At 36.4% G+C, this 13,266-nt stretch overlaps 1 protein-coding gene across 8 annotated transcripts in view; it reads left to right on the top strand.

Annotated features, from left to right (window-relative positions):
• CD36 (CD36 molecule (CD36 blood group)) overlaps positions 1 to 10,434 on the top strand; it is a 69,615-nt gene extending 59,181 nt beyond the window's left edge. For all 8 annotated transcript variants that reach the window (XM_005609036.4, XM_005609038.4, XM_070265319.1 and 5 more), the window contains 7 exons: positions 1,769 to 1,838; positions 2,954 to 3,141; positions 4,193 to 4,311; positions 5,307 to 5,380; positions 6,005 to 6,059; positions 6,890 to 7,054; positions 9,493 to 10,434. In XM_005609036.4, coding sequence (XP_005609093.2) covers positions 1,769 to 1,838; positions 2,954 to 3,141; positions 4,193 to 4,311; positions 5,307 to 5,380; positions 6,005 to 6,059; positions 6,890 to 7,054 — 671 coding nt within the window. In that variant the 3' untranslated portion in view covers positions 9,493 to 10,434. The remainder of the gene's footprint in view (positions 1 to 1,768; positions 1,839 to 2,953; positions 3,142 to 4,192; positions 4,312 to 5,306; positions 5,381 to 6,004; positions 6,060 to 6,889; positions 7,055 to 9,492) is intronic.
• Positions 10,435 to 13,266: the final 2,832 nt, after the last annotated feature.

Here is a 13,266-nt window from a genome sequence, read left to right as displayed (position 1 = left end):
ATGGGAATCGAATACCATGAGGTAACTGAAGTCAGAGGTGAGCTTTCAACAACTATTCAGCAGAAGCAGAAGCACGAAGTTTATGAAGTTGGTGAGGCCACGCCTTGTAGGAAAACAAGACAAAGGAGATGGAGACAGTTAAATGTAAAGTTATGCAAAAGAGAATAAACAGGAAACACAGGAGACGTTTATTTTTCCAAAGGTATTGTTGAATTTTGCACATTTATTTAACTTTGATATCTCTCCGTTACAGAAGAAAACGTCAAAAACTGTTGAGTTTGCTTTGAAGTACTTTGAGCCATGGGGATGGGTGAAGTAATTCTGTTCTAAGGAAAGCATTTCTCCAAATAAATCGTCAAGTGACCCCATATGACTAACACTAGTCATTGCATAAGCATAATACTTCAGAGAAATATACTGTGCTGCTTTTAAATACTAAAGGATTCATTGTGAGTTTAAGGAAAAAAATCATTAAACAATCTGCCCAAAGCTAAGTAGAGAAATTTTACAAGAGGAAGTAGAGGATTCCTTAATGACCATAATATAAATACATGAGCATCAGGCATGAAGCATAAGACGTAAGGCGAAAATGTTGACATACATCCGATGCTAACGTCAGCTGTCTCGCGGTCCTGGCCCCTGGTCGTTGCTGGTGCTATTATGATGTAGTCGTCAATGATGTTTCAGATGAGGATTTTTCAAGCTGTTCAGTGTGTTCTTTTTCTTCAGTGGTTAAGGTGGTGGGCAGCAGTTGTAGGCAATGCCCCCTCAGGGACCCGTCTGGGGAGTTTAAGCTAATCTTTGATAGCCATTTCTCTCCATACCAGGGCCAAGCTCACTGGGATCCTCCGTCAAATTTTCACATGTTATCACAGGGGTCTAAATGAGATCTCATAAGGTCATGAGGTCGGGGCACTTACCAGAAAAAGAACCTGGAATTCATATCTGAAGGATGGGTCTTGCCATTTTGAACAAACACGTTCAGTGGCAGCTCCTTCTGACGGTTCTCATTTGAGGGGCCAATGTAGGAGTCCTCTAGTTGCTTCTTCACAGAGCCGGTGTGTGCCATAACCCTGGGAGAAATTCCATAAACTCAGCAAAGGCCCTTTGTAGTTGGATGCATTCATATGTTTTCAAACCATTTGCAGGAAATTCTGTTTTGTGAGAGAACTTTAGTGAATGATTTTAGAAACGTTAATCAACCATTAGGTCAGATGAATGAACCTCTATCAAAATAAGGACAGTAAGATCCCAACAGGAATTCTGACTGAACTTTATGGTGAGAAGCGTGCCCCTCCACCGATGAGGGGGTGGATTTCAGAAAAACACAGTCACAGTTTTAAGATGTGATTTTGCCACTATTTTTTAAGCCCTCACTTATTTTTAAGAAGTGAGAAAATGTAATACGAAAGTACAATGAACGTGTATAGTTTACAGACTTCTGAATCTGGTAGCTGCTAGCCACATGTCACTCTTATGCACTTGAAATGTGGCTAGTACAACCTGAAATGTGCTGTAAGTGAAAAATACACACTGGATTTTGAGATTTTGTTAATTTTTATATTGATTACTTGTTAAAATGATATTTTGGCTTAAATAAAATATATGTTTCTTTTTACTTTTTAAAAATGTGGGTACCAGAGAATCTTAAAATCGCATATACAGTTTGCATTATATTTCTATTGACTATGTGGTAACAGAGACTTCTCGATTTTTCTATGACACACATTACATCTAATCCCTTGCTGTTGGCTTGATTTTTAAACAGACGCAGCCTCGTTTCCACCTTTTGTTGAGAAGACCCGGGTATTGCAATTCTTTTCCTCTGACATTTGCAGGTACGCCAAAGACTCCAATGTATTTCTATGAGTCAAAATTTCTCTCCCCACATGACAAAACACAGACAAGAAGCTCATACTTAATAACCATGTTCTTTGAGAAAAATAAAATACACTTAGGGAAATTATTCTGGATTTATTAAGAATAAATACAATATGGAATCCATAATGTGTTTATTAACTCTTTAAAATATTGAAGGATGTAAAAGGATATTTTGCATAATACAAGTCATTTTCTTCTTTGTCATTTCTAAGCAAGAAATATTTTTATTTTACTAAACTAGTAGTATGTTTAATATCAGTCAAGTCTAGAAGGGCATGCCTGATCTTTCTGAAGATGTCCAGAGAAGGTGATGCCCCTGTCACAAACTATGCAAATTAATGTGCCTGCTGCCACTACAGCATCTTCTCAAGTCGATGGGGCCCAGAAGGCAGCACACAAGCTTGGGAGCCCACACCAGTTTGCTTGAATCCTAGCCCTGTTCCTACAGACTTTGTGGTCGTGGGCAACCTTCTGATATCTCTGAATCTTTTCCTTATCTGTCAAATTGAAGAGAACAGTGTTTCTTCATGTAGGGCTGTCTGGGGATTAGAAGGTATGTACGTCGAGCCCCAGCACGGTTGCCGAGGTTTTGGGGGACACTTGGTAAATGACAGAGGCCTAGGAGATGCATATCCAGCGTTCACACGCACAGGCCCCAGTGAGCGGGTGGCCTTTCTCTCCAGGATTAAGTTTCGAAAGACAGAAATTTTATTTTTATTTCTTTTAAACTGGGCACAGATAAAGGACGTGAGGGATTCATATAAACATTTAATCTATAGAGGAAATTAAGTACGAGAAAGGTCTTCAGTAGGAATGCTCCATGGTAGTTCACAAGCAGAAGTTAGTAGCTTTGGAAAACAAAAGTGAGAATAGCTCATACTCAAGTATTGAGTTCCTGGATGGTTTAAAATCTCACCAGAACTTTTTTCTGAAAATTAAACAAGAATTCTAACAAGAGTGTATTCAGTTTTTCTACATCAAAGCAAGAATATAAATCTGAAAGTAAGAAAACAGGGAATCTCCAGATTGCGGTTCAAGTTCTGAGAGTGGAGGTCTTTCTCCCTGCGTCCAGGTCGGTCTACGCCGTGTTTGGAGCTGACGTTAATCTGAAAGGGATTCCCGTGTATAGATTCGTTCTTCCATCCAAGGCCTTTGCGTCTCCACTTCAGAATCCGGATAACCACTGCTTCTGCACGGAGAAAATCGTCTCAAAAAACTGTACGTTGTACGGCGTGCTGAACATCGCTAAATGCAAAGACGGTGAGTGAGTGTTCTCAGTATCACAGTCCGTGACCCGATTTGCAGTATTCTTTAAAATGTGACCTTTACCCAAGACCCCTTTCCACTGAAAATTCAAAGTGAGAAAGCGGTAAGGGCAGAAAGTAAGGGTGGCGCCAGGAAACTTTTGTTTAGATTTTGTGTTGTTTGAGATGCCAGTTGTGTCTTGGTGTTGCAAAACTTAGTTATTATTAGGTAAAACTATACCAGTATTTCCCTGTGCTACTTTGGAAAATGTCTCTTTAAGTCCTTTGCCCTTTTTTTAAGTGGATTATTTGGAGTTTTTTTGCTATTTTTTTTTTTTTTTTGAGTTTGCATGAGTTCCTTCTATATTTTAGATATTAACTACATATTGGGAATGTTGTTTGCAGATATTTTCTTCCATTCCATAGGTAGCCTTTTCATTGTTTGTTTTTTTGACAGTTTCTTTTGCTGTGCAGAATCCTTATGCTCCCTATAGATTTAGGGTAAAATGAAAATAATTCCCTGAATACTTTGAGCATCCAAAATCCGTCTGCCATTTTTTCTAACTTTTTCTTCCCTAGAAAATGGTAAATAAATATGTTTTCAGTGTGTTTCTGAAACAAGAATTGACTTAAACATGAAATGTGGAGTCTCTTATTTTGCTCACATTCTTCGTATTGGAGTGGGTGTGAAGGGAGAAAGAGACAGTTCTTAAATTAAAGAAATTAATTATCAGTTCAAAGACATATTTTTGCCTGAAACATGAATGTATATGGTGGAAACTTTATGTTCGGCAGCTAAACTTTACAGATTGAAAATTAGCATCTAAGGAATGAACAAGACATTGGCTGACTGGTTAGTGGGTTGATGTAGAATTTTATATTTTATTTTTGTACAGTAGTGATCAGTTGTTAGAATTCTTCCTAACTCTCATCCCCCATTTAGTACTCAAACCCAACTAAGTATTCTTTTAATTTAAAAAGCTTTATTTTCGAGGACATCTTTCTGAGTGGTATGTGAAATGAGGAAAATGATTTATCCCCAACTGTCTCTTAAAACTTGTTTCCAGGAAGACCCGTCTACATTTCACTTCCTCATTTTCTGCATGCAAGTCCTGAAATTCTAGAATCTTTTGAAGGCTTAAATCCAAATGAAGAAGAACATAGCACGTACTTAGATGTTGAACCCGTAAGCGAATATATTATTTGATCTGATTTGTTTAATACTGTTTTTTTAAAATGAAATAAAAAAATGCATTCTCTCCTTGTCGATCACATTTATTGAATCACAGTCTTGATGAATTACTTTTATTTCAGTGAAAATTACGTTGATTTCTATTGCTTGTGAAATGTCAAGGTAATTCAATTTTAGTTTTTCAGCATATGGAACTTTATAAGCCTTTTTAGTGGTTCATAAATCAGGAATACCAATGATGGAAATGGTTCTCATTGGCTTAAGACAATTTGATATAAATTACTATTTTACATTTATTTTATACTTAACTGTAAGTATTGCTTATATGAAGAAACACATGTTATGAGGGATAAGAGAGATTTTATGGGTATATGTAAATTTGAAACTGGAACTATTACAGTTAGTGTCAAGAAAAATCTATCAAAATTCCTATAGTGCAACAGTTTCAATTTTTAAATTATTTTAATATTCTCCTTTTCAAAAGTTAAAAGAAATGCCAGAGTTTTCGTGGTCGTGTTTTGTTTTAAATAATGACAGAAGAAGGATTATAATTAAACAATACTGGGATTGCTGAACAATATGTGGATTTGACCGTGCACAGTTCAGGTGTTAAATTAACCACATGAGTTCTTATGTTTCAGTACTGTTGTTGTTGAGGCCCCAAAAACCCTTCCTGGTAAATATCACAAATCTAACTAAAACCTCAACACAAGGTCAGGCAAAGAAACTGTGTGTGTGCACATTTATATGCATGTGTGTACATATGCGTGTATGTGTATACGCACACACCTATACATGTAAAATGTGATCGTGGATAATTATGTATGCAAAATATTTAATATGTTCAATTAATTATTTAATAGATTTCACAAGTTGCAAGTAGGACAGTTTCACCTTAAGATCTATATAACAGTAAAATTAAGTTTTGGGTATTAGAATGGAATGTTTTAAAAGAAGTTGGTGATTATTTTAGTTTGTTCTCTTTTTAGATAACTGGATTCACTTTACAATTTGCAAAACGGCTGCAGGTCAACATATTGGTCAAGCCATCAAGAAAAATTGAGTGAGTCTCTTGAACAAGGTTATCATTACCCTATTTTTAGTATTTTCTTGTAAGAATGTGAGTGAATCTATGAAAGTAAGTGGGAAGAATATAATGTTTCAACTTCTCTTTGGCTTCAGGTACTAAATAATCATTATTAAATGCTTAGGATAACTTTTATTTGTAATTTAGAATTATATCTAGTGTTTATTGAAATGGTATATTTCATGTATTTTCCTGTTTATTGAAATGGTACATATTTTGGAATGTTTTTTAATTTGAGTATTTGGTGGCATCTCATTTTGCCAGCTACCCAAATACTTTCTGGAATATCCAAATAGTTTCTAGAATTCATATGTTACTTTCCTGGGTAGAATTCACTGAAAAGGGAAATCTGTACTTAGAAAAAGTCAGTCTAATTAGAAATCTGATTTATAAAAGTTTATAATAGTGAAAGATGTCTGAGAAACAGCCGTTTAAAATTTAAATGATTTATTACAGGGCACAAAAATCAAGAAACTTAACCATGCTCAAGAGCAATTAATTTCTGAACATTTATTTACACTAGTTACTACTAAACTTTCTATTATACATGTGTAACATATTGGTATATATTTTTACAATTATTTTCAATGTTTATTACAGGGCATTAAAGAGTTTGAAGAGGAACTATATTGTACCTATTCTTTGGCTTAATGAGGTTAGTATTTTTTACCCGTTAGTCATTAAAACCAGCAAACTTCTTTGTATATAAAAAAAGTTCTTGGTGTTTTAAAATTGAATATGTACGTATAGTATTTGAAGTTGAATGTGTTTCTACTGCCCATATGGATGAGTTTATATATTATTAATGATCAAATTTGAGTTAGTTTTTAGCATTTTTCTTTTAGAAAGACAAAGTGCCTCCTATAATATTGGAGTACTTTCAAAATGCATCTATTAAGCACTTTTTCTTGATGTAGTGCCGTGTTAGGAGAGAGTCGTGACTCTACGTAACTCCAAATAACGCCAGACTCACTGGGTATTGTAATGCAGTAGAAGCCAGCCAGTCTTAGGGAGGCAGGATTAGAGCAGGCACAGGCAGGCTGTCCCATCGCCTGACAAGACATTTCCAACATAATCCATGGAATTGATTAGCTGCAGAATTGGGAAACGCCTCGCATGAGCCTCTAGAGGAAGTGAGGCTGTTCACTCTTGCCGTTTCCCTCTGGCACGAGGAAACAAACATCCTTTGGAAAACTGAAATATTTCCATATGGCCGTTCTAAAGATCAGTCAGGCCTAGCATGCTGAGGAGTGCTGTGTAACCCGTTTAAAGGGAGGAGGGTTATAGTTTACTCTCCAAATATCCCACCTTGGCATTTATTGCCTTCTTAGACATACAAAGGGGATTCCATTGGCTTGTCTTGTAGATACAGTTGACTAACACTGTACAGGTGTTTAGAGAACAGAGTGATATATAAGTGGAAAGTTTTGAGTATTTTGCACCACTAATCTACTCAAATAATGCTAATTATTGACTTGATTACAGACTGGCACCATTGGCGATGAGAAGGCAAAAATGTTCAGAAAACAAGTGACTGGAAAAATAAGCCTCCTTGGTCTGGTAGAAATGGTCTTACTCAGTGTTGGTGTGGTGATGTTTGTTGCTTTTATGATTTCATACTGTGCGTGCAGAGCAAAGAAAGTAAAATAAGTAAGTGCATACAAAAAACTGTCTATTGCTTCAGTAACAGAGTTTATATATTACTGGTTTTCATTTTATCAAAGAGGGGTTATAAATTAGGCTGAAAACATTTCTGGAAATGTCTAGCCGACTATCATTTTGTGTTACATCCTTGAAGTTTTGAGATTCTTCACGTAAATTAAGACATAAATGAAGACACTGAGTAAATAAGGCCTGTGACTATCAGGTGGATCACTAGGTTACATTTTTCATTCTGTGAGGAATGGGGTGAAAGATGAAAGGGTCTCCTCTGAAAAGTTCGTACATATACAGCTTTTGTGCCAAATTCTGACTTCTCACTTCTAGTTTATTTATAGCTAGTTAATTATTCTAAAAATCACAAATAATGTATCATTGACTAGGAAAGGTAATGTAAAGTTAAAAATGGTAGCTATTTGGGGACGCTGAAATTAATGAGAAGTAAAAACTCAATAATAAATGTTAGAGAAAATACAATAAAAGTATGCTGTTTAAAAAATAAACACTGAAGTTATATGAATGCAGGATTGTTGCATCTAGACATCCTGGCCAGGCTTTGAGCAGAATCAGAGTGTTCACCCCAGGTGTCTGCTGTGGAAGCTGGATGAACAGTGAAACTTCATGAGCTAAAGCTTGAATATAAGAGGACAAGAGAATAGGAGAAAACAGTGTTCAATGCAGTAAAAGCAAATTACTCAGAAATTTGAAGAAAAAGTCAGGTAAATGTGGACAAGATTTGAGTTTTGGAAAAATGGTAGAGGTTGTTCGGGCCTCTGTGCTTTAGATATCAGTGCCTGTGCACTTTTTGCATAAAAAGGAATGAATGCCTGACCCTATCTTTCTTAAAGGGAAGCTTTATTTAATGATCATAGGTGGCATTCGTGTGGGCAGGATTTTCCATAGCCCTCCCTTCTCAGGCACCTCAAAACAAAATCTAAATAAAAGCAACATACTCGCCACGAAAATCACAGCTTCAAAACAAGTCCTTTTACTCTACTTCCAATGAGGCTGCTGACCCTCAGCTGTCTTACACTGAAATTCTGGAGCTGCCAGTGATAACTGTTGAGTTTTACTATGTGTCAAGATCATAATAAATATTTTACGTGAATTTTCACATCTAACCCTTAATAGTTTCCAATAGTTCATGCGTTTCCAATAGCTAGGGATTCATCTGCATGCATTCTACTTTCTGGAGACATTCCAGAAAATTGTAAATTTTAGCAGTGCAAAGCTGTCCATTTTCAGAGTGTGAATCAGTCAAATTGAAGATTAAAAAAATAAAGTGGAATTTTCATAGCAATGTTTCTTTTTTTGTGAAATTAATAGCTTGTGTCTGGGAAAGCAGCTCAATCTTTGTTCTGATTATTTCTGCCACTATTTGTTCATTGGAAAGAAGACTGAACAATTCTGCCTACAATCTGTTGGACAGAGTGTATTCAAAATGCTGACCTAATATATTTGCATTATAATAAATAAGGAAATATTGCATCACCCTTAAGACCTATCATTAGTCCAGAAACAAGCAAATGAGTAATGATTAAACAAAGTGATTCATATGACCATTTATAGGATAGAAAAGATCATCCACTGAAAAGCCAAATCGCAACAAAAAACTTGTTCTAGTGGGAAAGTATGTTTTTCAAAAGGACATATAGTAGTTGTAAAAGTTTTTCTGTATTATTATCTATTAAAATTACATGATAAATTTCATCAGTGCTTAATAAACCCTGAATGTCAGATTCCTTGCATCTGTATGTGGCTAAGGTGAAGAACTGAAAGCTTTTCAGAGTGCCTTTGTCAACAAGTATATTAGTTTTGCTTAAACATTTGACAGTTATAAGGAAAAGTTACTGCTCTTTACAAAACTGTCTTTTTTTTCTTTATGAGTAGAGAAGAAATTTTTTCTACATAGATTACTTGATTTACTAGATTTAGAAGAATCATAGATACAGAGTTCCTTAAAGAAGCCTCAATTTTGAGGATCATAAAAATTATGCCTTTGGGCATGTTTATAAACAATTGAAAAACTAAGGAGGTGACTGTACAAGAGGAAATAAAGCGTAAGATGGTGGCTAGAGCGTGGTTCCGCTGAATGGACCACAAAGAGAATAAGCCAATAGTCCCTTCAGAAGCCACAGTTTAAATGGCTCGCAGTGGAAGGTGGTCTGAAGGGAAATGCTCATCCAGGGCAGGTGGCATGCTCATCCAGCTCTGTGCAGCTCTTGAGACTGAAGGGGCCTTCCCAGGGATCCGGGAATGGGAACACAACCGCCTTATTCATGAGTGCATCAGAGAACGTTTCTCTGCAGCTTGAGAAACTGGGCTAAATGATTGAAAATACGATATCTCGGATGTATAGAATTTGAGTATTACCCATTTTATCTTTCCACTGCTTTCCGATAAGGAGTAACATTTCTTCTATTTTCCAGGCGACAAGGAGTCTTTACATTTATGCACCAGCTATGTCAGGACCTTTGTGAATATTAACCTACAAAATGAAGATTTAATATGCCTTATTTTTGCGAAACACACCTTATGTTATAGTTGAAGAAACGGTGGCATTTTTTTTTTTTGCACTAAGCAGCAGCCCATTTCTGAAGGATTACGAAGATGTCATTATAATCCATACTTTGAACAAAAAAAGCACTTTTAAAATTCATCATGTGTCCAATCCAATTGATTTCGTTTTCTACGGACCTGGCTTGAGCATGACCCAATTATTTTTATTTGGTACTGATTCACTCATTGATTCCCTGGTGGCAAATTCAGCAGAGGAGTGGCTGTTCCAAACAAATCCTCGACACTGAGCTCGTCTTCCCCATCATGGGAAGACCCCATCACCCTGAGCAGTGTCCCGGTTCAGTGGCAACAGACAGACCCCAGGACTGTCAGTACATTGCATTCCATGAGCATCAACTATTTTGAAAGACATTTAAAAATGGAAAGTAAATGATTGGCCTGTGAGCCCTCGCTCATACGTTACTTACGTTTCCTTCTCTATGGAATTCTTTGTACAGCAACAGCAGGCCTGATAACCATGTTCTTTACAACAATATGGGCTTCTATTTTTGTCACTGACTAGCAAATGGACATCACTTTGAGCTCTTTATGTTTAAGGACTTTGTCGTTTTCCATGTTCTGCTGCTCTTCTGGAAATCTGAGTAGATTTTGATCTTTCTGCTCAGATACGTACAACTTATGCTTGGCAACTTCAGAATGCTCTGCTAGCATTAACAGATGTACATGATAATAATGTAGGAAGATTACAAAGAGGAAAATGTGCATTAATAGTTATTTGTTGTAATATTTCTTGCTTTCATGGTCATCTCAGAAAGACTGGTTTCAACGATTAAAAGATGTTCTTCCTTAAATTCCTATGCTTTGCCTAGTTCCTGTTGTGTCATAAATTGTATACCCTAATTTTGTGTCTGAAGTATTCTATCCAAATTCATATCTCTTTATGAATCCATATTTCCTTCTGAAATATTCTTTCTGAATTCAATCTTGACCACTTTCTCCTAGGCTAATTTTTTAAGCCAATTGGAAGAAAAGCAAAAAAGATCTTTGGTTTCATCCTTTACAGCAGCCAGACTTAAGTTCTAGGCTTTGAGGGATCTTTCCTTTTTATTAGGAGACTTACTTCTTTATTGTTAGGTAATCCTGCTTTCTTTAGCAGGGGTTCACTTACTGCAGAGAGCACTAGGCCTTCTAAAAAGTTTCTCATAGAAAGGGAAGATGGACCAGGTTCTGTCTAGTGTTTTACACACCGAGGCTTATGGAACAAAGAATTAGTAAGTGGTTTGTTTGGTTACTAAAATTAACAATAACTTGGTATCCTCACGTTAGCTTCCAGCAGAGTAGATATTGAAAACCCCAAACCAAGATACCACCAGTTTGGAAGGACCTCTTGAAAACCTGAAGATACGCAAAGCATTCTGATTTAGTGTCTTTCTGTTTAACTAGGAGGGGAAAAAATATTCCTCTAAGATATTGCCAGTCAAGATGAGATTCTAGACATCCTCTTCTGATGATTGAGAGAAAGATCTACTCTCTTTGCATTCAGATATTTGTAGGCAGGTAGATCTAAAAGAAATATGAAGGAAATTTCTTTAAATAGTTGAGGCCTTCTTAGGTCAAGAATTGAAGTACAAACTATTCAAAAGAATTGGATGAGGAAATACGTATTCCCTTCACACGAGATCTGTATATCCAGTCAGCGACTCAGGTTTTAAAACCTTCATACAGAAATGCATCTAACAGTATTTAGGTATCAGAGAAAAGATTTAGACTTATGTGTCTTTAGTATTACTTACCTAAATGCATTTATATTCTAATCCTTATCATTTTTCACCATTTTTTCTCTAAATTCTATAAAATATATGGAAGAGGAAAGACAGTCCATACACAAAGATAAGTGGATTATATTAAAAATATCCAATAGGAAAAAATAGTACTTTCTTTGAACAATGGCAGATGGATTTTTTTATATGAAAAACAGGTATTAGATTTTTTTTATGTAAACATGGGTTTAGATGCATATGTGTGTGCGTACGTGCATGAACACACGTGCACTGATGTTGGAGTGGGGCATTCTGGGGAATGAATTAGTCGTTTTGTCCTAGAGAAAGTGTCTTGTTCAGAGAGGGTAAATGCTTGAACACTTGTAACTATATGTGGGTGAATTTGTGTGTTTTATTCCATAGAAAACATGTACCATTTGGTAGAAAGGGACGTCTTCATCCCAAACTATGTCTAACAAGCACCACAGCTACAGCTGTTTGTTGTTCATAACTTGTTTGAAAATCTATAGCATCTGCAAAGGGGTTGACACAGGTTAGGGAATCTATAGCATCTGAAAACGGGTCATTGTTTATTGTTGCTGACAGGTGTATGAAGAAAAAGAACAAGGTATATATCTAGCTTTCAGTTCTCAGAAAAAAAGCAAAGGGGGTATCATTTCAGGAAAAAATGTAGCTGTGGACAAATTGATTGTCCCTGAGAATTCACTCTGTGAAAGTGCTGGTTATCTGTGTTTAGATCTACACCCGGGCAATCATCTGTCAATCTTTTAACATGTTATCAAAGTCTGAACGACACAATAACTATCTCACCAGCCAGAGTTTGTTTTAGGTGTGTTCCAACTGACAGTTCAGTTTCCTGCTTCATGTCCAGTGTGTTAGGGACACTGGCAGCTCGCGCTTCACCCACCCCTGCTGACCAATCTACCATCTAAATGGATTTTATACTCTACTTAAGTCACCACTGTTCATTACATTTTTCCGCATACACCAACAGAATTACCTACAATTGGTTTTCCTGAGCTATTTGCAGTCAGCTGAGCTAACGAACTAGAACTGAGTTAAATGTTTTATATTTGTATCAAAAACATACAGGAACATGTATTTGTTTTGCTTTTCCCTTTGGTTGCTCAAAGGTAGCTACGTTTTAAAATATTTGTGAAAATAAATACTTCCATTATTAGAAAAATTACTTTGCTTTTTATTTTTGAATTTTTTAATGTATTTGGCTTCAGTGTTTGATATTCTGCTATGATTTTATATTAGTGGTTATCGTCTCTTTGTGAGTTATTTACATAGTGCTCCTATTTTCTTTTCCTATCTGTTCTCAGATGCGAGTAAGCTTATGTCTGCACATTTCAGAAATGTTTCGTTCTGCACACTCATGAAGGGGAACCGTGACGTAGCTAGGACAAACGTAAATGCTTTAAAATCTTGTTTCTTTAGTGATGTGAAACCTGAGCCAGCAGCCTCCGCGTCAACTGGGGACATGTTAAAAATGCCGACTCTCGGGTCCTGTCCCAGAGCTGCTGCCTCAGAATCTGCAGTTTACAGGGCCTCCCAGTGATTCATATGCACCAGAAGTCCAAAATGCCCTGACTTAAGTCACGTTGAAAGTGGACTAGCTGTGTAACAGTTTTATTTGACTGCTGCTGGCATTAGTTTGATTTATTGATGGAAGGACTTAAGAGATCAAAGCTATATAAGCATACTGAGATGAGAGGAAACCCATCAGACTGAAACTGTTGCTATAAATATTCCACTAAGACTTTTCCTTTGCCCTGTTGAGCTTGTAAATGCTATTTTCAGACAGTAATAAAGCTAATCTATGTGACAGGGTAGGGGATGAAGTGGTACCAACTTTATACTCCCTGGATTTGCTGAAATGTGTCATTTGAGCTGCTG

Source organism: Equus caballus, chromosome 4 (assembly GCF_041296265.1).
Source record: "Equus caballus isolate H_3958 breed thoroughbred chromosome 4, TB-T2T, whole genome shotgun sequence".
Taxonomy (NCBI): domain Eukaryota; kingdom Metazoa; phylum Chordata; class Mammalia; order Perissodactyla; family Equidae; genus Equus; species Equus caballus.
This window is presented reverse-complemented; position numbering and strand designations above follow the sequence as displayed.